The sequence below is a fragment of the Cebus imitator genome, unplaced genomic scaffold, assembly GCF_001604975.1.
Source record: "Cebus imitator isolate Cc_AM_T3 unplaced genomic scaffold, Cebus_imitator-1.0 Scaffold129, whole genome shotgun sequence".
Classification (NCBI taxonomy): domain Eukaryota; kingdom Metazoa; phylum Chordata; class Mammalia; order Primates; family Cebidae; genus Cebus; species Cebus imitator.
The window spans coordinates 3,266,076-3,293,568 of record NW_016107444.1 but is presented as its reverse complement, the minus strand read 5'-3'; the positions used below and the strand labels follow the sequence as shown (position 1 = coordinate 3,293,568).

The 27,493-nt window shown below is 39.1% G+C and overlaps 1 protein-coding gene across 1 annotated transcript in view; it reads right to left on the bottom strand.

Moving 5' to 3' along the window:
- LOC108312696 (cytochrome P450 4Z1) overlaps positions 1-27,493 on the bottom strand; it is a 54,825-nt gene that overhangs the window by 15,922 nt on the left and 11,410 nt on the right. The window contains 7 exon segments of the mRNA XM_017540704.2: positions 4,015-4,205; positions 10,936-11,039; positions 21,325-21,479; positions 21,559-21,683; positions 23,828-23,847; positions 23,850-23,954; positions 25,622-25,666. Of these exon segments, the coding sequence (XP_017396193.1) occupies positions 4,015-4,205; positions 10,936-11,039; positions 21,325-21,479; positions 21,559-21,683; positions 23,828-23,847; positions 23,850-23,954; positions 25,622-25,666 (745 nt within the window).

The following is a 27,493-nucleotide window of genomic DNA, read 5'->3' as shown; positions in this document are numbered from 1 at the left end:
AAAAAAAAAAAAAAAAAAAAAAAAGACCAAATATTCAAATTTTTGGTGTCCCAGTGGGTGAAGAGAAAATAAAAGGGTTAGAAAACTCATTTAATAAAATAATAAATGACAGCTTCATAAGTCTAGTGAGAGATTTACATGTCCACATACTGGAAGCTTAAAAATCCCTAAATAGATAAATTCAAAAGGTCTTCTCTACAGCATATTATAATCAAACTGTCAAAAGCCTCAGATGAAGAGAAAATGCTAAAAACAGCAAGAGAACAGTGTCTAGTCACTTATAAGTGAACCTCCTATTGGAGGTAAATCAGCAGATTTCTCAACAGAAACCTTACAGGCCAGGAGAGAATACATTCAGAGTGCTGAAAGAAAACAATGGTTAGTCAAGGATACTATTCCAAGCAAAGTTATCCTTAATAAATGAAGGAGAAACAAGCAAAAGCTGAGGGAATTAATCACCACTGGGCTTAAACTATAAGAAATGCTCAAGGGAGTCCTACACCTAGAAGTAAAAGAGTGATAACTGCCATAATGAAAATACTTGAAAATATAAAGACCACTGCTAGAACTAACACACAAACAAGAAAGAGAGAAAGCTCAAATGTTACCACTGCAGAATACAACCTAACCACAATGATAAACAATGAGAGAAAGAAAAGAACAAAGGATATACAAAACAACTAGAAATCAATTAATAAAATGAAGGGCGTATGCTGTCAGTAATAACCTTGAATGTATTGAATTAAATTTTCCACTTAAGGCTAGGTGTGGTGGCTCACGCTTATAACCCCAGAACTTTGGGAGGCTAAGGCAGGTGGATCATCTGAGGTCAGGAGTTCAAGACCGACCTGGCCAACATGGTGAAATCCCGTCTCTAATAAAAGTACAAAAAATCAGGCATAGTGATGGGCGCCTGTAATCCCAGCTACTCAGGAGGCTGAGGCAGGAGAATCGCTTGAACCCAGGAGGCAGAGGTTGCAGTGAGCTGAGATTGCGCCATTGCACTCTAGCCTGGGCAATAAGAGCAAAATTCTGTTTTAAAAAAAAAAATTCTGTTTAAAAAAAAAATTTCCACATAAAAGGTATACACTGCTGAATGGATTAAAAAACATGACCCAACTATATGCTGTATACAAGAAGCTCATCTCACCTAAAAAGACACATATAGACTGAAAGTAAAGGATTGGAAAGAGATATTCCATGCAAACAGAAACCAAAAATGAGTAGGAGGATCTATGCTTATATCAGAGGAAAAAGTAAAAACCAGTAAAAAAAATACACAGAAGGTCATTATATAATGATAAAGGGATCAGTTTGGCAAGAGGCTATAACACTCTGAGCATGTATGCATCCAACATTGGAGGACCCAGATATATAAAGCAAATATTGTTAGATCTAAAGAGATACAATTTAATACAGTAGCAGTTGGAGACTTCAGTGCCTCACTCTCAGCTTTAGACAGGTCACTTTATAAATTTATTAATTTATATAGAAACATTGGATTTAAATTGCACATTAGACTAAATGGACCTTCCAGACATTTACAGAAAATTTTGTCCAAAGCTACAGAATACATATTTTTCTTAACAGCACATGGAATATTTTTCAGGATAGACTATATGTTAGGATACAAAACAAGTCTCAATACATTTTAAAGAAGTTGAAATCATAAGAAGTATCTTTCAGACCACAAAGGACTAAAATAAGCATTCAGTAAAAAGAGGAACTTTGAAAACTGTACAAATACATGGAAATTAAACAACATTCTTCTGAACAACAACTGGGTCAAGAAAGAAATTAAAAAGAAAATTAAAACATTTCTTGAAACAAAGAAAATTGAAACACAACATACCAAAACCTATGACATACAGCAAAAGCAGTGCTGAGATGGAAATTATAGTAATAAATGCCTACAGCAAAAAAGTAGAAAGATTTCAAATAAGCAATCTAATGAGGCACTTCTGGGAACTAGAAAAACTAGAACAAACCAAACTCTAAATTAGTAGAAGGAAAGAAATATTAAAGATCAGAGCAGAACTAAATGAAATAGAGGCTAAAAGAACAATGTAAAAATCAACAAAACAAAAGTTGGTTTTTGAAAAGGTAAGTAAAATCAATACACCACTTATTAGATTAACAAAGGGAAAAAGACAGAAGACCCAAATAAGATCAAAATGAAAAAGAAGACATTCAACTGATACCACAGAAAAACAAAAGGTCATTAGAGACTATTATGAACAACTATACACTAACAAACTAGCAAACCTAGAGGAAATGGATGAATTCCTGGACACATTCAACCTACCCAGATTGAATTGGGAAGAAATAGAAAACCTAAACAGACCAATATGAGTAGTGAGATTGACTCGGTAACAAAAAGTCTCCCAACAAAGAAAATTCCAGGACTGGATGGTTGTTTTTAAAAGCATTATTTATACAGTAGTCCCCACTTATCTGTGAGGGATACGTTCCAAAACCCCAGTGGATGCTTGAAACCATGGATAGTACCGAACCTTTTATATACTGTTTTTTCATATACATAAATACTTATGATAAAGTCTAATTTATAAATTAGGCACAGTAAGAGATTAATAACAATAACTAATAATTAAATAGAACAATTTATAACAGTACACCAGCATAGATGCTGTTTGTGCTTTGAGGCCATTATTAAGTAAAATAAGAGCTACTTGAACACAAGCACTGTGATACCATGACAACTGATTTGATAACCGAGATGGCTATGAAATGACCAACTGGCAGGTAGCATATACATTGTGGATACACTGAATAAAGAAATGCTTCACATCCTGGTTGGGACAGAATGAGATGGCAGGAGATTTCATCATGCTACTCAGAATGGCATCAATTTAAAACTTATAAATTGTTTATTTATGGCATTTTTCATTTAATAGTTTTGAACCCCAGTTGACCATGGGTACTGAAATCATGGAAAGTGAAACCACAGATAAGAGGGAGCTATTGTAATAGCAAAACCAAAACAAAACCTGAGACTAGCCTAGATGTGTATCAACACTAGAATGGATATATAATTCATGATTTATACATAATGGAATTCCACAGAGCAAAGAAAATGACCAAAAAGCAGCTCCTCTAAAAAATGAGTGAATCCTGTGCAGAAGAAATCAAACAAAAATATGTGATTTTTATTCATATGTATTTCAAACAGAAGATAAACTGAACTCTAGTATTTAAAGTTGCATGCGTAGGCAACTAAACTATAAACAAAAACAAAGAATGAATGTTATTAAGGTCAGGAAAACATTGACATCTTGGAGAACGAGAGGGGGTTTGGTGATGGGAAAGCAGGCACAAGGTTTTTAGCAGTGCTGTTAATGTGCAATTTTTCTTTTAAACAACGGTCGGAAGTATGTGGGTGTTTGTTAGACAACATTTTAAGCTGTACAATTGTTCCTTGTACTTTTTGAATGTGTCCTATGTTTCACAATTTTAAAAGTTTTAGAAACATGATCAGTTTGGTTTTATTAACACCATGAAACCCAAAAGCTCGTTCAGTTCATCATAATTGAGGGGGTGGAGGGAGCAGTGTTTAAAGTTCAGAGATGGTGATAAAAAACAAAAGGGATGTGAATTCTCTTTCATGTCAAGTGATTGAACGTCTTACTTGGGCAATCTACGGTGGTAAAAGCTGGAGTCCTGGGAAGTCCATTTACATTCTTGGAGAAAGAGAGGGGTTTGTTGTATTCCTGCCTTCCATAACTAGGCAGACTATTCCTTCTGCAACTGTACCATTGCCTGAAGTGAGAAAAGTAATAAAATGGGGCAGACTGAATAATGCCTGATTAACACAACGTTTTTCTATATAAAAATTAGTGATAATCTTTAAAACAACATAGGATTCTAGTCTGCATCCTTACCCTTCCAAATGCATAGAGACTATCTCAATGCACTATAACTCATTGATACCAGAAGAGGGAAATAATCAAATGTATAAGGAGAAAATTCAGGGTGAAATAGGTATACAAATCTTACCAGGTAATAGGAGACCCATCCCCTAGGAGTTCCCTGATTTCATCTTGGCATTTCTGCTGGTGCTCAGGGTGGCTTGCCAAGCAGTAAAGAATCCAGGAGATAGCACTGGATGTGGTGTCATGTCCTGCAACCATGAATGTTTTTACTTCAGCCTGGAGATCTGCTTCAGAGAAGTCTTTGCTGTTTTCGCTCTAAAAAATACAGTTATGATCTTTATCCAAAGTTGGCTATGGATTATTATTTTTTTCAATTGTAGCAATGATAATAGAGAAAAAGATTAATGTTTTAAAATCAAAATTAATATGCCTAATTTGGCATATATTTTTCTACTTTACTTTTTTCAAACCTTAATAGAACACCAGGCATTGTAAAAAAAAAAAAAAAAAAAACTATGACTCAACAGAATTCAACTGGCAGAATAAATCAAGAGTCCTATGGATGTTCATACTTTTAAATTTATTAATTCTACTTAAAGGAATAAACTCTAAGAAAATGTTTAAAAATTGCACAAGAGATTTATGTACAAGAATGTTTAATACCATAGTCAAAAGAAGGAAAGACTGTAAGTGGCCAACAATAGGGAAAAGTAAAATAAATTATGGACCACTCATAAAATGGTACATTATTTTAGTGGTAGGTAGTCAAAAAAACAAAACATAACAAAAAAACAAAAAAAGGGACATTATATAGTAACTAAAATTATATTTTTGAAAAACTTCTTTTTTTTTGCATTTTAACATTTAATTAATGCTGACCTCTGACAGTATCGGCTTTTTAATTGGTCCTTTTTTTAAAAAAAATTATACTTTAAGATCTGGGGTACATGGGCAGAACTTGCAGGTTTGTTACATACTTGTACATGTGTCATGGTGGTTTGCTGCATTCATTACCCTGCATCTATATTAGGTATTTCTGCAAGTGCTGTCCCTCCCTTACCCCCTATCTCCCGACAGGCCCTGGTGTGTGATGTTCCCCTCCCTGTGTCCATGTGTTCTCATTGTTCAACTTCCATTTATGAGTGAGAACATGCAGTGTTTGGTTTTCTGTTCTTGTGTTAGTTTGCTGAGAATGGTTTCCAGCTTCCTCCATGTTCCTGCAAATGACATAAACTCATCCTTTTTTATGGCTGCATAGTATTCCATGATGTATATGTGCCACATTTTCTTTATCCAGTCCATCATTGATGGACATACAGTGCCACAGTAAACATATATGTGCATGTATCTTTATAATAGAATGAGTTATAATCCTTTGGGTATATACCCAGTAATGGGATTACTGGGTCAAATGGTGTTTCTAGTTCTAGATCCTTGAAAATTTGCCACACTGTCTTCCACAATGGTTGAACTAATTTGCACTCCCAACAACAGTGTAAAAGTGTTCTTATTTCTCCACATCCTCTCCAGCATCTTTCTCCTGACTTTTTAATGATTGCCATTGTAACTGGTGTGAGATCATATCTCATTGTGGTTTTGATTTGCATTTCTCTAATGACCAGTGACGATGAGCTTTTTTTCATATGTGTGTTGGCTGCATAAATGTCCTCTTTTGAGAAGTCTGCTCATATCCTTTGCCCACTTGATGGGGTTGTTTGTTTTTTTTCTTGTAAATTTGTTTAAGTTCTTTGTAGATTCTGGATATTAGCCCTTTGTCAGATGGATAGATTGCAAAATTTCTCTTCCATTCTGTAGGTTGCCTGTTCACTCTGATGATAGTTTATTTTGCTGTACAGAAGCTCTTTAATTAGACCCCTTGTCTATTTTGGCTTCTGTTGCCATTGCTTTTGGTGTTTTAGTCATGAAGTCCTTGCCCATGCCTATGTCCTGAATGGTACTGCCCAGGTTGTCTTCTAGGGTTTTTTGGTTTTAAGTCTTACATTTAAATCTTTAACCCATATTGAGTTAATTTTTGTATAAGGTGTAAGGAAGGGATCTAGTTTCAGTTTTCTGCATATGGCTAGGCAGTTTTCCCAGCACCATTTATTAAATAGGGAATCCTTTCCCCTTTGCTTGTTTTTGTCAGGTTTGTCAAAGATCAGATGGTTGTAGATGTGTGGCATTATTTCTGAGGCCTCTGTTCTGTTCCATTGGTCTATAACTCTGTTTTGGTACCAGTACCATGCTGTTTTGATTACTGTAAACTTGTAGTATAGTTTGACATCAGGTAGCATGATGCTTCCAGGTTTGTTCTTTTGCTTAGGATTGTTTTGGCTATGTGGGCTCCTTTTTGGTTCCATATGAAATTCAAGGTTTTTTTTTTTTTTTAATTCTGTGAGGAAAGTCAATGGTAGCTTGATGGGGATAGCATTGAATCTATAAATTACTTTGGGCAATATGACCATTTTCACAACATCGATTCTTCCTAACCATGATCATGGAATGTTTTTCCATTTGCTTCTTTCCTCTTTTATTTCCTTGAGCAGTGGTTTGCAGTTCTCCTTGAAAAGGTCCTTCACATCCCTTGTTAGTTGTATTCCTAGGTATTTTATTCCTTTGTAGCTTGAATAACTTCTTAATAATAGGGGGAGGCTCATGATTTAATGTTAGGTGAAAAGAGCAGTATTAGAAATGTATTACATATGTATATGTGAGACAATAGTAATTTAAAGATATACAGGTTGAATAGACAAAACATTGAAGGAAAATAGGAGTATTACCAAATGAGATTGCAGGCATTTTTAATTTCCTTTACTGTCTATTTAATTTTGTTTAACAATTAATGTGTACTATTTTCCACCAATAACAGGCAAGCCAAGAGTCAAATCATGAATGAACTCCCATTCACAGCTGCCACAAAAGAATAGAATATCTAGAAATATATCTAACAGGGAAAGTGAAGGACCTCTTCAAGAGAACTACAAACCACTGCTCAAAGAAATCTGAGATGACTCAAACAAGTGGGAAAACATTCCATGCTGATGGATAGGAAGAATCAATATTATGAAAATGGCCATATTACCTAAAGCATTTTATAGATTAAATGCTATTCCCATTAAATTACTATTGACTTTCTTCATATAATTAGAACAACTTTAAAAAATCATACAGGGCCAGATGCAGTGGCTCATGCCTGTAATCCTAGCACTTTGGAAGGCTGAGGTGGGAGAATCACTTGAGATCAGGAGTATAAGACCAGCCTGGCCAACATGGTGAAACCCTGTGTCTCTACTATAAATATAAAAATTAGCCAAGTGTGGTGGCTAGTGCCTCTAATCCCAGCTACTTGGGAGGCCGAGACACAAGAATTGGTTGAACTCAGGAGGCAGAGTTTGCACTGAGCCAGGAGCAAGCCACAGCATTCCAACCTGGGCTACAGAACGAGACTCAGTCTCAAAAAAGAAAAAAAAATTCATATGGAACCCAGAAAGAACTTGAATAGCAGAGACAATCCTAAGCCAGACAAACAAACAAAAACAACCAACCAACCAAAACCAGAGGCATCATGCAACCCAACTTCAAATTATACTACAAGACTACAGTAACTAAAAAAGCATGGTACTAGTACAAGAACAGACACAGAGACCAATGGAACAGAATAGGGAACCCAGAAATAAGACTGCACACCTACAATCATCTGATCTTCAGCCAAGTCAACAATAACAAGCAATGGAAAAAGGACTCTCTATTTAATAAATGATGCTGAGAGAACTGACTTGCCATATGCAGAAAATGGAAACTTCCTTACATTATGTGAAAAAATCAACTTAAGATGGATTAGATTTAAATGTAAAACCCAAAACTATAAAAACTCCAGACAAAAATCTAGGCAATACCTTTCAGGACATAGGCATAGGCAAAGATTTCATGATGAGGAAGCCAAAAGCAATTGCAACGAAAGCAAAAATTGATGAATGGGATCTAATTAAACTAAAGAGATTCCCTGCACAGCAAAATAAACTATCATTAGAGTGAATACACAACCTACAGAATAGTGAAAATGTTTGCAATCCATCCATCTGACAAGGTCTAATATTCAGCATCTACATGGAACTTAAAGTTACAAGAAAAAAAAAACCATTAAAAAGTGGGCAAAGGACATGAATAGATATTTCTCAAAGGAAGACATTCATGTGGCCAGCAAACATATGAAAAACTCAACATTACTAATCATTAGAGAAATGCAAGTCAATATCACAATATGATACCATCTCATGCCAGTCAGAATGGCTGTTAAAATTCAAAAAACAACGGATGCTGGGGAAATTGTGGAGAAGAAAGAATGCTTTTACACTGCTGGTGGGAGTATACATTAGTTCAACTATTGTGGAATACAGTCTAGTGATTCCTCAAAGACCTAGAGGCAGGAATACCATTTGACCCAATGCTCCCATTACTGGGAATATTCCCAAAGGAATACAAATCATTCTATTATAAAGATACATTCACACATATGTTCACTGCAGCACTATTCACAACAGCAAAGATATGGAATCAACCCAAATGCCCATCAATAATAGACTGGATAAAGAAAATGTGGTACATATACACTATGGAATATCATGCAGACATAAAAAGGAACAAGATTATGTCCTTTGCAAAGGGACATGGATGGAGTTAGAAACCATTATCCTCAGCAAACTAACTTATGCTCTCACTTATAAGTAGGAGCTGAATGATGAGAACACATGGACACATGGTGCAGGAACAACACACCTGGGGCCTGTTGGAGGGTAGGGGCTGTGAGGAGGGGAGAGCATCAAGAACAGCTGATGAGGCCAGGCAAGGTGGTTCACGCCTGTCATCCCAGCAGTTTGGGAGGCTGAAGCAGGTGGATCATTTGAGGTCAGGAGTTTAAGGCCAGCCTGGCCAGCATGGCGAAACCCCATCTGTACTAAAAATACAAAAAGTAGTCAAGCATGGTCGTGACCTATGCCTGTAGTCCCTGCTACTTGGGAGGCTGAGGCAGGAGAATTGCTTGAACCTAGGAGGGGGAGGTTGCAGTGAGCCGAGATTGCACCACTGCACTCCAGTCTGGGTAACAGAGTAAGACTTAGTAAAAAAAAAAAATAATAATAATAGCTAATGAATGCTGGGCTTAATATCTAGACAATGGGATGATCTGTGCAGCAAACCACAATGGCACATTTACCTATGCAACAAAACTGCACATCCTGTACATGTACCCCTGAACTTAAGAGTTGGAAATCAAAAAGAAATAAAGATATGAACTAAAAATAAAAAACAATGTGTACTCTTTTTCTAATCAGAAAATGTTGTTTAATTTTATTACTATTATTTTTAGAGGGGATGTCTTGCTCTGTCACACAGACTGGAGTGCAGTGGTATGATCAGCTTTGAATTCCTGTTCACATGATCCTTCCACCTCAGCCTCCCGCGTAGCTAGAGCTACAAGCACTGCCACCACATCTGGATAATTTTTAATTTTTTTTATAGAGATGGGAGGTCTTGCTGTGTTGTCCAGGCTTGTCTCAAACTCCTGGCCTCAAGTGATCCTCCTGCCTCTGTCTCTTGAGTTGCTGGATTACAAGTATGAGCCGCCATGCTCAGCAGAAAATTAAATGGCTTTTTTTTTTTTTTAACACGTCATTAGTTCTGGAGATTTTATTTCATTTCCAAATCCACCTCATTTTGCAGTGTCTTGTTCTTAGTAGTCTTGGTTTAGGAAGACTCATGTTTCACATGATAAAAGTAGTCAACACAATGAAAGTTGAGTTCACGGAGTATTTATTTTTGCTCCCTCAAATAATTCAGTACAATTAAATTCAGCAAATATTTATTGAACACTTGGAGATGACGACGGAAATTATGTTCACATGGTGCTGTCTGGTACAATGGAAATGGCTTGGGATTTGGACTGAGGCGGAACTGTCTTAAATCCTGGCTTTGTTAGTTTTAGGTATGTTACAGTGAGCAGTTGACTTCACTTTTTGGGCCATAGTTTCTCTTCTTTAAATAAAGATATTTATAAACACCTCACAGGTTGTTATGGTAAGGGTTGAAGGTGCTTGGCACATAAACAAAAATCATGAATAAATAGGTATTAAAATATATAATAAATACAAAATAAAATAAAAATATTGTTTTTCTTACTACATGCCAGGATCTTTACACATGTAATCTAATTTTATCCTTACAGGATTGCTAGCCTGGTGTGTGACAAGAGTTGTCATACACTGAGTGACTGTCAATTCCCAAGTCCTTCACTTTTCTCATTAACATCCCATGGACTCCTCATGAGCCAGTCACCAAGCACTGCACTGGTCACTAGGGAAATGGGGACAAAATATGATCCTAGTCTTTGATGATGGAGTTTTGCAAACTCTAATTGCAAATGAATCACCTAGGGATGTATTGAAATGAAGATTCTAACCCACTAGGTCTGAGATGGAGCCTGAGACTCTGCATTTCTAACCAGCTCCCAGGTTTTACCAATGCTGCTGGTCTATAGACCACACGTTGAGGAAGAAGGTTTCAGTTGCTTGTGGCCTTGGGAAAAGACATACAGTTTCCCACATAATTAAAATGTGACATTGGAGGCAAGAGAGAAAGCCCTGGGAGGACAAGGAGGCAAATCTTTACAAGGGAAGTTCAATATACATCAATTATCAAATAAGTACGTTTTTCTAATTTATTTATTTGTTATTTTAATTGCACTTATTTATTTATTTTTTGAGACAGGGTCTTGCTCTACCACCTCCCGGGTTCAAGCAATTCTCCTACCTCAGCTTCCCGAGTAGCTAGGACTCTAGGCATGCACCACCAGGCCCAGATAAGTTTTTATTTTCTGTAGAGACCAGGTTTTACTATGTTGGCCACGCTGGTCTCAAACTCCTGACCTCAAGTGATCTGCCCAACTTGGCCTCCCAAAGTGCTGGATTATAGGTGTGAGTCATTGCACCTGGCCTATTTCTTTATTATTTAATTATTGAGTTGAATGTGTTCAGAAGTTTGGAAGACTTACTGTGGCACTCAAAATAATGTCCAGAAAATCCTGGTATCTCTTCTGAATAGTATCTTGTTTTAGCTCATCCTTAAGAGACTCTTTCCGGTCCTGGATTACTTTCTCTAGGTGGAAAAATTATCTTTTTTATTATCACAGTTACTGAAAAGTCAATCAAAGCCAAATGTAGTTCTGAGAAGCTGGTGCTCTATAAGTAACCCCTGCCCCGCCCCCCACCTTTCTGAATTGGTAAGGGACAGCACCACCAGTTGTCTTTCTTTAAAATCATCCCATCCCTGACCTACAGGTACTTCACCTTTTGAACCACAATTTTGCTTCCTTCAAATAAGGATGTTCAAATGTACTACGCAGGGTTTTGTCAAGGTTGGAGGTGATTGACATATATGCTTAGAGGTGCTTGGTACATAAAATGAATTCAAATGTTGTAAAATTTGTTCGTGATGTAGGGTACTGTTACCAATCCCTGAGCTTAATTTCTACAACCTAGGATTTGGTTTGAAAGAAAAGAAGATGAGATGTCATATCTCATGGTGGAGACCGGTGGTCAAATTCAGTGGTGGAGGAAGACTGAAAGTATTCCCCTTGAGAACTGGAACAGGACGAGGAAGCCTACTCTCACCACTCCTATTCGACATAGCACTGGAAATGCTAGCCAGAGCAATCAGGCAAGAGAAAGAAATAAAAGGCATCCAGATAGGAAGATAAGAAATCAAACTGTCTCTCTTTCTAGATGGTAAAATTCTATGTCTGGAAAACCATGAAGACTGCCAAAAGGCTCCTGAAACTGATAAATGGCTAGTGGAAATAGAAATCCTCTCCATAGCACACATTGTTGGTTCTCTGCAGTGCATTGCAGCTTTCCAATGTTTCCTTTTTGTGCCTTTCCTACTGGAAACTAGGCTCTAACCTACTTCTGTGAACAGGAAAGTTCTGCTGTTAGCAGTTAGGAGTAAAATGTCTTCCGCAGCCAAATTTTATTCTCAATATTGTCCCATCAGCAGGAAAACAGCCACTCAGTTCCTACCATTCTTTTAAGACACCTTGTTTCCTATTAAAATGGTACTTAGGGAGGGACGCGGTGGCTCACGCCTGTAATCCCAGCACTTCGGGAGGCTAAGGCAGGCGGATCATGAAGTCAGGAGATACAGACCATCCTGGCCAACATGGTAAAACCTCATCTGTACTAAAAATACAAAAATTAGCTGGGTGTGGTGGTGGCACATGCCTGTAATCCCAGCTACTCAGGAGGCTGAGGCAGGAGAGTCACTTGAATCTGGTAGGTGGAAATTGCAGTGAGCCAAGATCGCACCACTGCACTCCAGCCTGGTGACAGAGCAAGACTCCACCTCAAAATAAATAAATAAATAAATAAATTAAATGGTACTTAGTAAGGGAATTTTAAGTTTGGAAGTTAACTGCAACCATTTTTCTAAGGATAAATGATTTAGTATGGGCCGCAATAGCAGGCAATTTGGCACATTGCCCCCATTAAAGGAACCTTGTGCAAAAATGACACAGTCCCTCCAAAGATCCATTTTTTGGGGGAGCCAGGTAGATCACACAGGTTTAGGAAGTCAAAAGGGGAAATACACAAGGTAGATAAGCAAGATTGTGTGGGTAAAGCATCACTTAGTTCAAACAGTTTCATGGCTTGGAGGACTTCAGTGATGGGTGGCACATTTAACAGGGTGCTGGGATCCAAGAACCAGGGATGGAAAACAGCCAGAAGGACGCTTCCCTGTCTTCTCTTCCACCCTGGATCATATGGAAAAAACGGAGACCAAAAGAATTCTCACTCCTTTTTCTAGATGAGTAACAGATTATCTTCAGCTGGCACCTTCTGGAGCGCACTCTGAAACACTGGAACTTCTTCAACCTCAGCACTTCAACAAGAAGGCATTTTTACTAAAGCTTTGCAAACATTCCAAGATCAACCCAGATGTTTTAACAATCATATCAGGCAGGTCCAAGAAGAGTTTCCCCAAATTAGAGTGGTAACCTCCAGGGAAACCATCTGAGGATCCCCTTTATTTGAGGCCCCTTCAAGTTCCCTTCTCATTGCAGGACCTTGGGCAATAGGCCAATTTTCTAAAGACCCCGATAGGTATATAGAAGTTTTCCAAAATTTAACTCAGGAATTTCACCTCACATGGGGGGATGTTATGCTGCTCCTAAACCAGACCCTTACAGCAGCTAAAAAGCAGGCAGCTCTGCAAGCAGCAGACAATTTCGGAGATGAGCAATATGTCTCCTATAATCCAGCAAAAGGGAAGAAAGCAGATAGAGAAAGTGAAGAAATAGCAAAAACACCATTCCCAATTGANCTGAATATTCTGCAACAATGGAGGAATGTTATGCTGTTCCTAAGCCAAACCCTAACCGCAGAGATGCAGGCAGATCTGCAAGCAGCAGAGAATTTCGGAGATGAGCAATATGTCTCCTATAATCCAGCAAAAGGGAAGAAAGCAGATAGAGAAAGTGAAGAAATAGCAAAAACACCATTCCCAATTGAGAGGGAAGCAATTCTGATAAACAACCCTAATTGGAACTGAATAACTCAGAAGATAAATGAAAAAAAAAAAAGCACTTTTTAATATGCATTTTAGAAGGCTTACGGAAGACCAGGACCAAACCTTTCAATTACTCTAAACTGTCTATAATAGACCAAAAGCCAGGTAAGAATCCTGTAGCCTTCATGGAACAGCTGAGAAAGGCACTAATAGAACACGCCTCCTTATTTCCTAATTCAGTTGAGAGACAGATCATCCTGAAGGACAAGTTTATTACACAGGTAGCTCCCGCTGTTAGGAGGAAAGTACAGAAGCAAGCTGTAGGACCAGATAGCACCTTAGAGAACCTCCTGGAGGTGGCCACTTCGGTCTTTTGTAAAAGGGACTAAGAGGAGGCCCTAAATAGAAAGAGAGAATGCTCAGGAGAAGGACAGAGGCTCTAGCAGCAGCTTCGGAGGCTTGCAAAGTCCAGGATCCCTGAGGTGCATCTGCTGGTTGCCATCGGTGTGGCAGGCCAAGGCATTTTAAGAAGGAATGCCCAGGCAGCAAGACGAAGCCATCTCAACCCTGTCCAGCCTGTGGCAGAGATCACTGGAGATGGAACTGCCCCCAGAGATGGAGGTCACTGGGCTCAGGACCAGTCTCACAGATGGTCCAGCAGGACTGATGGGTCCTGGGGCTCAAACGTCGGCTCCAGTGGCTCAAACGGCCATTATAGCACAGGAGCCATGGGTGATTCTGGAAATTAAAGGAAAAAAAGGCAGACCTCCTTCTAAACACTAGAGCCAGTCTCTCTCCTTTCTTCCCTCTAATCTAGGCACCCCCTCCTTCCCACAGCACTACCAGAAGGGGCATCTCAGGAAAAGCTCGAATCCAATATTTTTCTCAACCTTAGTTGCAATTAGAAGAACCTATCGTTTACACATGCTTCCAAGCCATTGTTATAATAGCTCTACTGTCAAAAGAAGCCTCCACGGTAGTGCAGAGAAGGCAAAAGAAAAAGAAAATAGGGCCTGGCACGGTGGCTCAACCTGTAATCCCAGCACTGTGGGAGGCCGAGGCGGGCGGATCACGATCACGAGGTCAAGATATCAAGACCATCCTGGCCAAACATGGTGAAACCCCCGTCTCTACTAAAACAAAACAAAACAAAACAAAACAAAAAAACAATTAGCTGGGCATGGTGTCGTGCGCCTGTAGTCCCAGCTGCCCAGGAGGCTGAGGCAGGAGAATTGCTTGAACCCAGGAGGCGGAGGTTGCAGTGAGCCGAGATCGCGCCATTGCACTCCAGCCTGGCGCCTGGCAACAGAGCAAGACTCTGTCTCAAAAAAAAAAAAAAAGACAGAAAAAAAAAGAAAATAAAGAGAAAAAAGCCTTCAAGTTAACCCTAGGATGTAATTTAACTGTTTACACGCCACATGATGTTGCAGAATTACCGTCCTCTAGGGGGAGCTCTTAGCTAACAAATAGCCAGTAAAGCAAGCGGTACATAAGGCAGAGTAAGCAGCAGTGGTTCTAAATAATATCTCTCCCCAGGCACAAGCGCTCAGTTAACTGAGCTAATAGCTCTTACAAGAGCACTTGAATTAAGCAAGTCAAAGGTAGTTAACATTTATACCTACTCCAAGTATGCTTTCTTAGCTCTTCATGCTCATGCTGCTATTTAAAAGGAAAACCACCAATGGATCTCCTATAAAATATCACCAGGAAATTAGCAGGTTATTATCCTCAGTTTTTCTTCTGTGAGAAATGGGAGGAATACTTTATAGGGGACATGAAAAGGGACCAAATAAGGTACCTGAAGAAAAGAGGTTAGCTGATCAGGCAGTGGTCAAAGGCAAGGAAGCCTCAGGGCATCGACATGCCTCAAGCCCCTTCTAATTTAGGAAGGCTTCATAAGAGAAATTAAACTCCAGTATTCACCTGCAGAAATAAAATAGGCCACTTCTATAGGGCATACTTTTTAGCTCTCAGGACGATTACAGTCAGGATGGCAAACTCTATTTGCCAGCCTGCAGCCAATGGAAAGTCCTTAAAATCCTTTACCAAGCTTATCAATGTGCTAAGAGACTGTTTCAGGCAGGAAACCTCTAAATTGGTTAAGCACGTAAACTCTCTAGCTCACTTCCAATAGAACTTAACACAACTAGCAGGAACCCAACCCCAGGAAATAGAAGCACCTTTATTTAACCCAGGAAATCTGGTGTTAGTGAAAACTCTCATCTCTGTCTCCTTCCCTAAGTCAAGCTGGAAAAGGCCCTGCACTGTTCTTCTTTCAATCCCCTCAGCAGTAAAAGTTACAGAAATCAACTCCTGGATACATCACACTTAAGTTGAAGCCTGAAGAGCTGGGGGAGCAACCCCTGACAGCCCAGAGGAACGTCATGAATATCAATGTGAAGAAATAGAGGATCTTAAGCTGAAAATCACAAAAGATAAGAAACTTAGTAAGGGCTACTCATCTTAGTTGGTCTCCTACCTCACCAGATACTTTTTATTATTTTTAACTTTTCTTCTCAAAGTTCACTGTCAAATATTAAAACTTCCTTTTAACGCATATTTTCAGGGAGATTTTAATTATTCATAGGATCACATTTGTAACTTTGTAAATCCCCAAAAGGAAATGTTATGTCTTGGCAAGTAAAGTTTTTTTTTTTTTTTTTTTCTTTGTCTCACTCTGTTGCCCAAGCTGGAGTGTGCAGTGGTGCAATCTTGGCTCACTGCAACCTCTGCCTCCCAGGTTCAAGTAATTCTCTGCCTCAGCCTTCTAAGTAGCTGGGATTACAGGTGCCTGCCACCACGCCTGGCTAATTTTTTGCATTTTTAGTAGAGAGGGAATTTCACCATCTTGGCCAGGCTGGTCTTGAACTCCTGACCTCGTGATCCCGGCAAGTAAAGTTTTAAAAGGAAATCATTTACTATGCCACTCTTGTGGGAATTGTTATAGTCATGCTACTATTTGCAAAAGAACTATACATTATAGCACCCACAATGTAGAATTCTGGTTGTAAAACTCTAATTGATGTAATATTTTGCCTAATTATCATCCTTATAACAAGATTAATAATTGCAGGAAAGATTTAGTCAAGATTGTTTTGCTTATAGCAGGAGTAATAGTTATGGATAAGAAGCAAACATGAAAATTTTACTATCATTAAGTTTAATAGGGCTTTTTATTAAAGGTTGGTAATATAATGCACTCTAAGCTATACAGAGAAGGTTATAAAGAAAAAGATTTTATATAAGAAAGGCTTTTGTGTGGTAAATGCTTGTCCTAAAAAAATGACTGGTTGTTTAAAGGAAGAATGTTTAGGACAAGTCAGAAAGTTTAAGTACGTTGTAAGAGGGTCTGTGAAAGTCACAAAAAATTTAACAATTAAAGGAAAGGAATTGTCAAGATTAACGTTAAAGTTGTTTTAGCCATTAAAGGAAAGGAATTGTCAAGATCAACGCTAAAGTTATTTTAGCCACCGAATATCACATTCCTCCCAATCATATTGCAAATTATAAAAATGGCTCAAGCCTGAAGTTATTCTCTAATGGCAAGTCTGGGGGGAAATGTATGCTCTTCTCAAGAAAAATGTTACTTTTATGTTAGTGTTTCTGGTAATGTACAGCGACACCTAGTGGAGGCAAACCAACATTGCAATCCATTGGTGTAACTAACAGGTGCCAAACTCATTTATCGTCTATGGGATAGATCCCCACTAACAGTGATACTCTTAATACTCATATTCTAACCATATATTTTAAAGCTTCTTGTAAAATTTATCTCTTTTCACCTATAAGCAATCAAACTCCAAACAGTGCTGCAAGCAGAGCCACACATGAACATGCCATTGTTCCAAGAACACTTAGATCAACCTCAGGAGGTGGCCCAATTGCTGTTCTCCCCCATGATGCCCCTTTTCAGTAGGAGGTAGCCAGAAAGAATTGTCATCCAACACCCCTGAACAGCAGTTATGTTTGCTTGCTTCTTTTGAGGGGAGGAATAATACAGGAGTTATTAAAAAAATTTTAGGTAGATAGAGAGGGTAAAACGAGTTCTTGGTAAGGTTTTTTCTTCAAATAAAAGCAACCCCCAAACCATTTCTTTTCTAACAGAAAGGTGGCTTTAAGAGCCAGGCCAGCAAGCTTTAATATGCAAATGCCAGTGATTAGAAACTAGGTCCACCCAACATAGCCAACATGGTGATAACCGCCCTCTTCTCCTTGTCACCAGGTGTACCAAGTGTTATGGCCACCTCCAGATAACACCATGTGTTCAGAACATCATGGTGCTCTGCATTTACATATTAAAAGGCTAAGGTGGTAGGGCCACATTTTTCATAGGCTAGAATGAATGACACACCTGGCCAAACTAATCCCCTAGGCCCTATGCAAATCAGACACCACCTCCTCCAGCCTCCCATATAACTGACTTTCCCACCACACAGGGGGTTTCTCTTTGTTCTGAGCCTCCCTTCTTCTGTCTCTTTACTGGGGAGTTGTTTTCTTCTTTCTTGCTGATTAAACTCTCTGCTCCTTAAAACCACTCCACATGTGCCTGAGTCAGTTCCTCCAGTCTTAGGAGCAGTATCAATACTGCCCAAAGCAATCTATAGATTCCATGCTATTCCTATCAAACTACCAATTTTTCACAGAATTAGAAAAAGCTATTCTAAAGTCCATATGGAACCAAAAAAAAAATCTTGAATAGCCAAAGCAATACTAACAAAAGGAACAAAGCTAGAGGCATCACATTACCTGACTTCAAACTATACTATAAGGCTACAGTAACCAAACAGCATGGTGCTGGTACAAAAACAGAAACACAGACCAATCAATGGAACAGGTTAAAGAACTCAGAAATAAAGCCACACACCTATAGGCATCTGATCTTCGACAAAGTCAACAAAAATAAGCAATGAGGAAAGGACTGTCTATTCAATAAATGGAATATGGAATAAAGACTATCTATTCAACTAATGGATATGCAGAAAACTGAAACTGGACCCCTACCTATCATCGCATAAAAAAATCAACTCAAAATAGACTAAAGATTTTAATATAAGACCTCACACTATAAGAAACCTAGAAAACACCATTTTGGACTTTGGTCTTGGGAAAGGATTTGTGACAAAGTCCTTAGAAGTAATTGCAACTGAAACAAAAAATGACAAATGGGACTCAACTAAACTAAAGAGCTTTTGTACAGCAAAAGAAACTATCAACAGAGTCAACAGACAACCTACAGAATGGGAAAAAATAGTCACAAATTATGCATCTGACAAAGGTCTAATATTCAGAATCTGTAAGGAACTTAAACAATTCTACAGGTAAAAAAAAAATCACTCCATTAGAAATGGGCTAAAGACATGAACAGATACTTTTCAAAAGAAGCCATACAAGTGACCAACAAATACATCAAAAAAAATATTAATCATCACAGAAATGCAAATCAAAACCAGAATGAGATACCATCTCATGCCAGCCAGAATGGCTATTAGTAAAAAGTCAAAAAATAACAGATGCTGACAAGGCTGTGGAGAAAAGGGAATGCTTATACACTGTTGGTAGAAATGTAAATTAGTTCAGCCATTGTGGAAACCAGTTTGGCGATTTCTCAAATAATTAAAAATGGAATAACCATTTGACCCAGCAATCCAATTATTGGGTATATATCCAAAAGAAAACAAATCATTCTACCAAAAATACACATGCACTTGTTCATTGCCATGCTATTTACAATAGCAAAGACATGGAATCAACCTAGGTGCCTGTCAATGGTGGATTAGATAAAGAAAATGTGGTATATACAAACTGTGGAATACTACACAGCCATAAAAAAGAACAAAATCATGTCTTTTGCCACAACATGGATGCGGGTGCAGACCACTACCTAAGTGAATTAATGCAGTCACAGAAAACCAAATATTGCATATTCTTACTTATAAGTGGGAGCTAAACGTTGGATACTTATGGACATAAAAATGGGAACAATAGACATGTGGACTCCTAGATGGGGAAGGGAAGGAGGGGACAATGTTGAAAAACTAACTGTTGGATACTATGCTCAATACCTAGGTGATGAGATCATTTGTACCTAACCCTCAGCATCACGCAATATACCCAGGTAACAAACCTGCATGTGTACCCCCTGAATCTAAAATGAAAGTTGAAAGTAAATTCATAGAGTCAAAATATAACACAACAATGCAGGAATGGAAAACCAAACACAGCATGTTCTCACTTACAAGTGGGAGCTGAACAGTGAGAACACATGGACACAGGGAGGGGAACAACACTTACTGGAGCCTGTCCGGGGAGGGGGCGGGGAAGAGCATTAGGGAAAAGAGCTAACGCATGCTGGGCTTAACACCTAGGTGTTAGAATGATAGGTGAAGCAAACCAACATGGCACATGCTTACCTATGTAACAATCCTGTACATCCTGCACATATACCTCAGAACTTAAAAAAAAATTGTTAAAAAAGCCCATCACAGCAATATTTACAAATATGGGAAGTAGTAAATAGAGGTTCAAATGGTGTAAGATCCTTGCATTTTCAGGGAGGTATTTAACATAATTACATATGTTAGATTCTAATAAATAAAGGCTGCATATTGTAATTTCTAGCATACCCACAAAAACTAAACTTATGATCTAAAACAAAAAGTAGTAATATAAAATGATCCAGCAATTAATAAAAGGTAAAAGGGATAAAATTGGGTTAAATAGAAAACAAACAGTTATATGGCATGTTTAAATCCAGATATTCTAGTGATTACATTAAATATAAGTGGTTTAAATGCTCCAACTAAAACACAAAGATTTTCAGACTACATTAACAAAATCTAAATATATGCTGCATATAAGAAATAAACCTAGGCTGGACACAGTGGCTCATGCCTATAATCCTAGCACTTTGGGAGGCTGAGGCAGGCAAATTGCTTGAGCTCAGGAGTTTGAGACCAGCCTGGGCAAAATGGCGAAACCCTGCCTCTACAAAAAATACAAAATTTTACCCGGTGTGGTGGCACACACCTGTAGTCCCAGCTGCTTGGCGGGGCTGAGGCAGGAGGATCACTTGAATCTGGGAGGTTGAGGCTCTGGAGAGCCGAGATGGTGCCACCACACTGCAGCCTGGGTGACAAAGTGAGACTCTGTCTAAAATAAATAAACAAATAAAATAAAAAAGAAAAAAGGACACAAATCTCAAATATAAGGACACAGAAATGCCAAAAAAAGAGTATAGAATAACATACTATCAAAATATTAACCAAAGAAAAACAGAGGTTATCATACTAGTATTAGATAAAGTAGATCTTAAGACTAGACGCATTAATAGAGAAAAGGACGCCAGTTTTATCAAGATAAAATGATAAATCAGAAATATATTCCAATTGTAAATGGGTATTGTCATAGGTAGATTTTTGGTCCCTCAAAGTTATCTACACCCTAAGCTCCCAAAAACCCACGCAAAAGGAGTAACCAGTGGTGTGCTGTGTGTTTGACAAACTGCATAGTATGCAGTACCTGCACGTGTCTGGTACCTGCTCAGATGTCCTGCTCTGTCTTCCTACAGAAATGTACTTCCTTTCACTTTTACTTTTCTTCACATCTGAAGATAATCCATAAGAAATGAAGCAAAATAGACAGATGCTTTGATTATTGTATTAGCTCTAACTCCAAACATTACAATGCAGATATATACTCAATAATATAGTACACTATACCTAGGATTTATACAGCACATTCATTTAAGAGGTACAAATTAGCATTTCTGAATGACGGCCACATCATATGTCCATAGTGGAAGCAGCCATAACCAGAGTCTATGTCTCAGACAATGAGATGTCTTATAGTGGATTCTGGCCAGGTAAATCCCAGGACTAACCTGTAAACTGCTGAATCACTTTGTTAAATTTAGAAAAGATTTGGCCTTGAGAGCTGAATTTGAAAACCAGGTCATTGTGATGCAGAAAATTGTTTAAGCGCTGGCAGAACAGTCTGCTAAGGTTGAACACTGCTTTCAAGTATAAGTCCAGGGTACTAGAAGAGGGAAGATGGGACAACATGTTAGTGGGTGACACAGTTATTGGTGAACAAGTACCTTCCTTTTGTCACTGACCTGTCCAACTGGATGCTGCCCTTGTGGCTGAAGGCACACTTCATGAGGCTGTCGAGGGTCATCAGGGAAACATGTTGAAAGAGCTCCAGACATGAGTTTTGGGCGATGTGTTCCTCCCATTTGTTCTGGGGCAGGAGATGAATATCATGATCATACACATGCCCATCTTTTCCCAATTTCTAAGTTATTTTGTGTCCCTTTTAGAGCTTTTTGGTATTTGAAAATATAAAGTGTGCAAAATGAATTTGCTGTATAATGACAACCATATAAAATAAAACAACTTGTCAGTACTGAAAATGAACACTGTGGCTTAGACACTATTTATGACTTTGTTAGGGTGGGAAAATAGCTTTTTTTCTCTTTTTCCTAAGTTTTGGTACTATAATTTTGTAACTTTTATCATGGAAAAACTAAGCTAACAAAGTATGGAATAAAAAATAAGAATTCAAAAACATCTGCGGAGAGCATAAATAAATAGAGGCTTTTGATTCTAGAAAAAGATTTCTAAAAATATTTAATACTTGAAAAGTTTTTTTCCCAGATCCAGTGAGAATTTAGAGAGGAATTAGATATAGTTCCTGTTCTCAAAGAGTTTGCAATCAAGAGTCAAGACAGAAAAACCTCAAAATAGAATCCAGATGTATTTACCCCCTTGGACACACCTGCCAATATCCCAGAAAATTTCACTTTGTCAAAAGCCAAATGTTTATTGAGATGAAGTTCTCCACTTCAGTGTAAATATTTATACACTGTTAAGCTGTTATTAGCTCTGTAATGTGAATTAATTAATTCTATTTGAAAGCTTGTCTCCAAACATGTTACTAAAACCAGATGTTCTGAAAGACTGCAATTGTCATGGAGCCAAGAGGAGTAGAGAAAGGGCAAGAGGTAGGTGATAATGGGGGTGGTGTCTGTTTTGGTAAGGGCATTGCAAGGAGAGTCACTGGTTGCAGCGGGCTGAAGAGGGCATCATCAGGAAGAAGCCTTAGACTGGAAGAGAGGTGCATCAGTTCAGGGTGCGCCCTTCCAACTCAAGGAAGCTTGAGTTTGAACACAACTCTTCTTCTAATCTGCCTTATGATATTGTATTTTTAGTAGAGACGGGGTTTGGCAATCTTGGCCAGGCTGGTCTTGAACTCCTGGGCTCAAGCCATTAACCCACCTCGGTCTCCCAAAGTGCTGGGATTACAGGCATGAGCCACTGCACCTGGCCTGACTTGTGACTTTGAACAAACTGCTTAGTCTCTACATCTCAATATCCTTACTAACAAAATGGGGATAATACCCCAACATTGTTAAGACTGGGGTAGTATAAAAGGACATAATAAGCCTGACACATAGTAAGTGCTTAGAAAGATATTTGCAGTCACTGTGTTTATATATTTTGCTTTGATTTTTATTTTGGAATGGGACGTGGGCATGGTGATGAGGGTCATAAAAGATAGCAGCATGGCTCACTGGAAAGTGTAGGTCAAGCATGAATCCAAGGTGATGTGTTCAGAACTCATGTCTCTGAGGCCCTGTATCATTAATAAGTCTTTGTGACTAGGATTGAGATCCTGTGTGTAGAATTGCTTTACCCAGTTTCTGGAATCTTAGAAACTTAGTCTTTGAGTTGCCACAATCGCCTCATTCAGGACCACTGAAATAGATCATAGGTGTGCTCAAAACCACCTGGCCTGTCTCTGCCATCCAAACTCCAAGAGGACAGATGTGGAGACATACAACTGTGTCTTCTCTAGGGGTTCTAGATAGTCTTGTGAAATGTCTCTGCGCCCTCTTCTGCCTCAGCCAAAGTTAAAGCTCTTCTTTCTTTTTGACCACAAGGCAGTCTTTTCTCTGACACCTGTCTATAGAAATCCTGCCCATTCCCCAAGACTCAGCTCCTGTCACCTTCCTTAGGAAATCTTTCCTGACTTGACCTCCTGGACATGGTACACTTCTCTATGTTGGGATGGCTACTCCTGTTGTTGTCTGTGCTCTTCTGCCTTGTTTTCTCCCAGTGTAGTGAGTCTACTGGACTCACTCACTCACTCATTCATTCAAGTAGTTCTCATTGAGCACCCATGCTGAGTCCATCCCTGTGAGAAGTGTTGGGTATATAAGGTGGTGTCCTTGCCCTGATGATAATGATCATGGTCCAAACATCAAATCACCCCATATAAACTGCTGTGAAGATGGTTCTGAGGGAACTCAGAGTCTCCCACGCCATACGGCTGGAAGCATCTCACTTCAGAGGCCAGGTAGGAATGCTCTCCTCTCCTCTTACCAGCATCACCTGTACACTCTAGACATCATGGTGATGAATATTTTCAGAATGCTGATTTTGAAGCCAGGGTTCACAATCTGGCGGTGGTTTTTCCATTTAGAACCATCCAGGGTCACCAGTCCTTGACCTTATAAAATGAGAGGGGCAAATATTTCTATCACAGGCTGGGTAAGTGAAGAGAGATTAGGCACACAGGGAGCAATTCCCTATCTATGGCACTGGAGAGAAGCTGGAGTGGACAGAGCTCTGAAAGAGAGAATGAGCAGGAGCAGACCTAACCCTTCGGGAATTGAATCCAAATCAGGACATTTGTTTATACAATTAACTCGAAACAAGGTCCATCCTATCCTATTTGATGGTCAGATTCATCAACCTCTGGAGAAGAATTTAAATTTAGGGTGGGTGAGAATTACCTGAGGTGCTTGTTAGAGGCAGATTCCTTGGTTCAATCCTTCAGAGCCAATAATTCACAGAAGTTGGGGTAGGATCAAGGACTTTTGAGTTATAACTAGGGTCCTAGCCAGTTGGGGTCCACACTTTGAGAAATACCACCTTAGATTGGTACAAAGTTCCAGACTGAAGGAGAGGTTCAGTCTGGAACTCTTTCCATCAATTTTGTGTTTCTCTGCAGGCTGAGGATTGAAGATGGAGGACTAAAGGGCCTTTTCTTTGTCATTCCTGCTGAACAAATGGGTTCAGGATCTCCATGAAGTTTATAAATGGCTTAGTTTAGGAGAGTGGGTTCTTTCAAATGGATCCTCAAGAGCAAGATTTTCCAGAGGAAATTAGATTGTAGAAAATTGATAATGAAATTTGTGGTGAATGTTTTAAATTCTCTGTATGGTGGAAAATCTAAGGAGATGGAGAGAAGGTGCTAGTGCACATTTGATCCAGGGATCTGGGGCTATTACACAGGTCCTGGAGCTTCTGATGTGAACTTGCTTAGCTGAAAAGGCAGGCTGGCCAGAAAAGGGAGGAGAAATGTGGTGGGAAGAGGAGAGAGAATGATCTTAAGCAACTTTCCCAAAGGCAACTTCTTCCAGGGCACCATTCTCAATACGGTCAATGCTAGCAGGCTGAGGGACTCTCCTTCTCTTTCCGTGATCCTCAAGTGGGGACCACCTGGGATAGTGACATGAGTTGGTATGAGGAGGAGAGCATGCAACCCTCAGGCACCTTCTTATTCCTCCACCGGTAACCCTAGTTACACCAGAAATAAGGGACCAGTCCCAAACAGGTAGAATAAGAGGAGAAGCTTTGAAGGATGAGGCAAGATTGAACTCAGGTTTCTGAAGCAAAAGCTAGTGTAGGTTGTGGTAAGGTGGGGGAGATGGAGCATTTAGTGTCTATTAGGAAAGTAATCTTTCCCCCAACCTCCACCTCCACAAGGCTCAGATGAGAAAGGATCAGACACACATACTGATATGGTTTGGCTCTGTGTCTCCACTTGAATCTCATGTCAAATTGTAATCCTCAATGCTGGAGGAGAGGCCTGGTCGGAGGTGATTGAGTCCTGGGGGTGGGCATATCCCTTACTGTTCTTGTGATAGAGTTCTCCGTAGATGTGCTTGTTTAAAAGTGTGTAGTACCCCACCCCCATTACTGGTGGCTATGTGAATGTGTGCCTACTTTTCCTTTGCTTTCCACCATGAATGTAACTTTCCTATGGCCTCCCGAGAAGCAGAAGCCTGTCCAGCCCACAGAACCATTAGCCAATTAAACCTCTTTTCATTATAAGTTACTCAGTCTCAGGTATGTCTTTATAGCAGTATGAGAATGGACTAATACACATACCAAGCCAGGATTCAAGGATTTTGTGGCTGACTGTGGCTTTGGGATCTGTAAAACAGAACAAAGGAGGCAAAAGATGGCATTAGGTGAAAATCATGAGTTAAAATGAGAGGTAACTTTTGTATGTTTTCATATTTCTTGGGGGTAATACAAATAGCTAGTGTGCAAGGTAGCTAGAGGCTAGTTCTTCAGTCCCTAGAGTCCCAGGGAAGCCACAGCATTAGAATGAGGAACTTATTTATTCTTTCTCCACAGCACTTGGTGCTACAAAATCAATAGCAACGGAAAACAGAGCATAATTTTCTTTGTGGAAATTGAAGTGACCCCAGGACATACGTTGAAAAAATACATTTGTTTTTGTTGGAGAACTCTCTGGCAACATTTTAAAGCTCTGGCTCCTTTTCACATAGACATGTAAAGCTAGACATGGGACCATGATTTTGAGATAAATTGTAGATTTTTACCTTTGTTGAATTTGTTTGAGAATGACAGATATAAGTGAATTAGAAGTAAAGGTAATGGACATAACCTTGGTTTTATAGTTCCGGGAAAACAAGAAGTAGTGTCCTTTATTCATTCCATCAAAGTCTTTATGTGGGGTAAAGACAGGGAAGTAAAAACTGGGGAGAAAACATATGAACATCTAGGAAAAGAGAGGATTGTTAACACGAGATTACTTTCTGCAAAAGTCCAGGTGAAACAAACCTGTAAAATACCTTGAAGTCTAAGGGTAAGAAAATATCTTAAGATATCTTAAAGCATTCATTTTCCCAGTCTCTAGTGTATTCTTTCTCTCTGTCCATAGACTTCAATATAAAACCACTGCCCTCTAGACATTTTGTGTACCACACAGACACCTCAGGACCCCAGCAAATCCAAACCCGATCTATCCCTTCACTACCAGACAGCCTCCTCTTTCTCTATCCACTTAAAGCCACAACTATATTCCCTATTTTCCCTACCAAAAGTTGGGACCCCTTCTTAACTAATTCCTCTTTCTCATTTTCCAAATCTACTTGTTGGAAGATAATTCTGACATTTCTTCAGAAATGGGTAAAAGAGATTGAAGAATAGTTAAGGATGTTTTTAAAACTGTTTTGGAAAAAATGTGTGTATGCCTACATTTAAGGCTAATAAGCAAGACCCTTTCTACTCTAGACATTCCACGGTCCTAAAAAATAATGTCTAGGAGCGACATCTGCAAAAATGATGGGATAGGAACTGTCCAGGGTCATCCCTCTCCAAAGCAAAAAAAAAAAAAAAAAAATTATCTGGCAAAAACTGTTACAGTCAACTTCAGCAAAATTCTGGAAGACAGTTAATTGATTACAGCAACCAAGTGAACACTTAATCAGAAGAAAGGCCACTGAAAAAGGATAGAAAAGATTAGTGGCATTGTAACTTAGCCTTGCCCCACATTCCTCTCCAGTGCCATGAGAATCTTGAAGATAGCAGCCTGCATTCTCAGTGGGTCCTGACTCCTGGATCCTAGCAAAAGCAGAGTGGTCCTTGTTTTCAAGAAATTTTGTTTGTTTTGACCTCTATATGGGTTTTCTGAAGGATCAGGGCTTGCCTACGTTTTACCTAATTCAAAATTCTCTCAGGGCAGTGTTCCTCAAAAACATTGAGAGGCAAAAGAACTAGCACTACTTCCTGGGACAAGAAAGAACAATCAAGACAATAATAAACACACCAAAATCTAGAAGGAAAAGCTGGGACTGAGAATTTTTTTTGGAATCAATGCTTTAAAAAGTTCTCACTTGGCCGGGCGCGGTGGCTCACGCCTGTAATCCCAGCACTTTGGGAGGCCGAGGCGGGTGGATCACGAGGTCAAGAGATCGAGACCATCCTGGTCAACACGGTGAAACCCCGTCT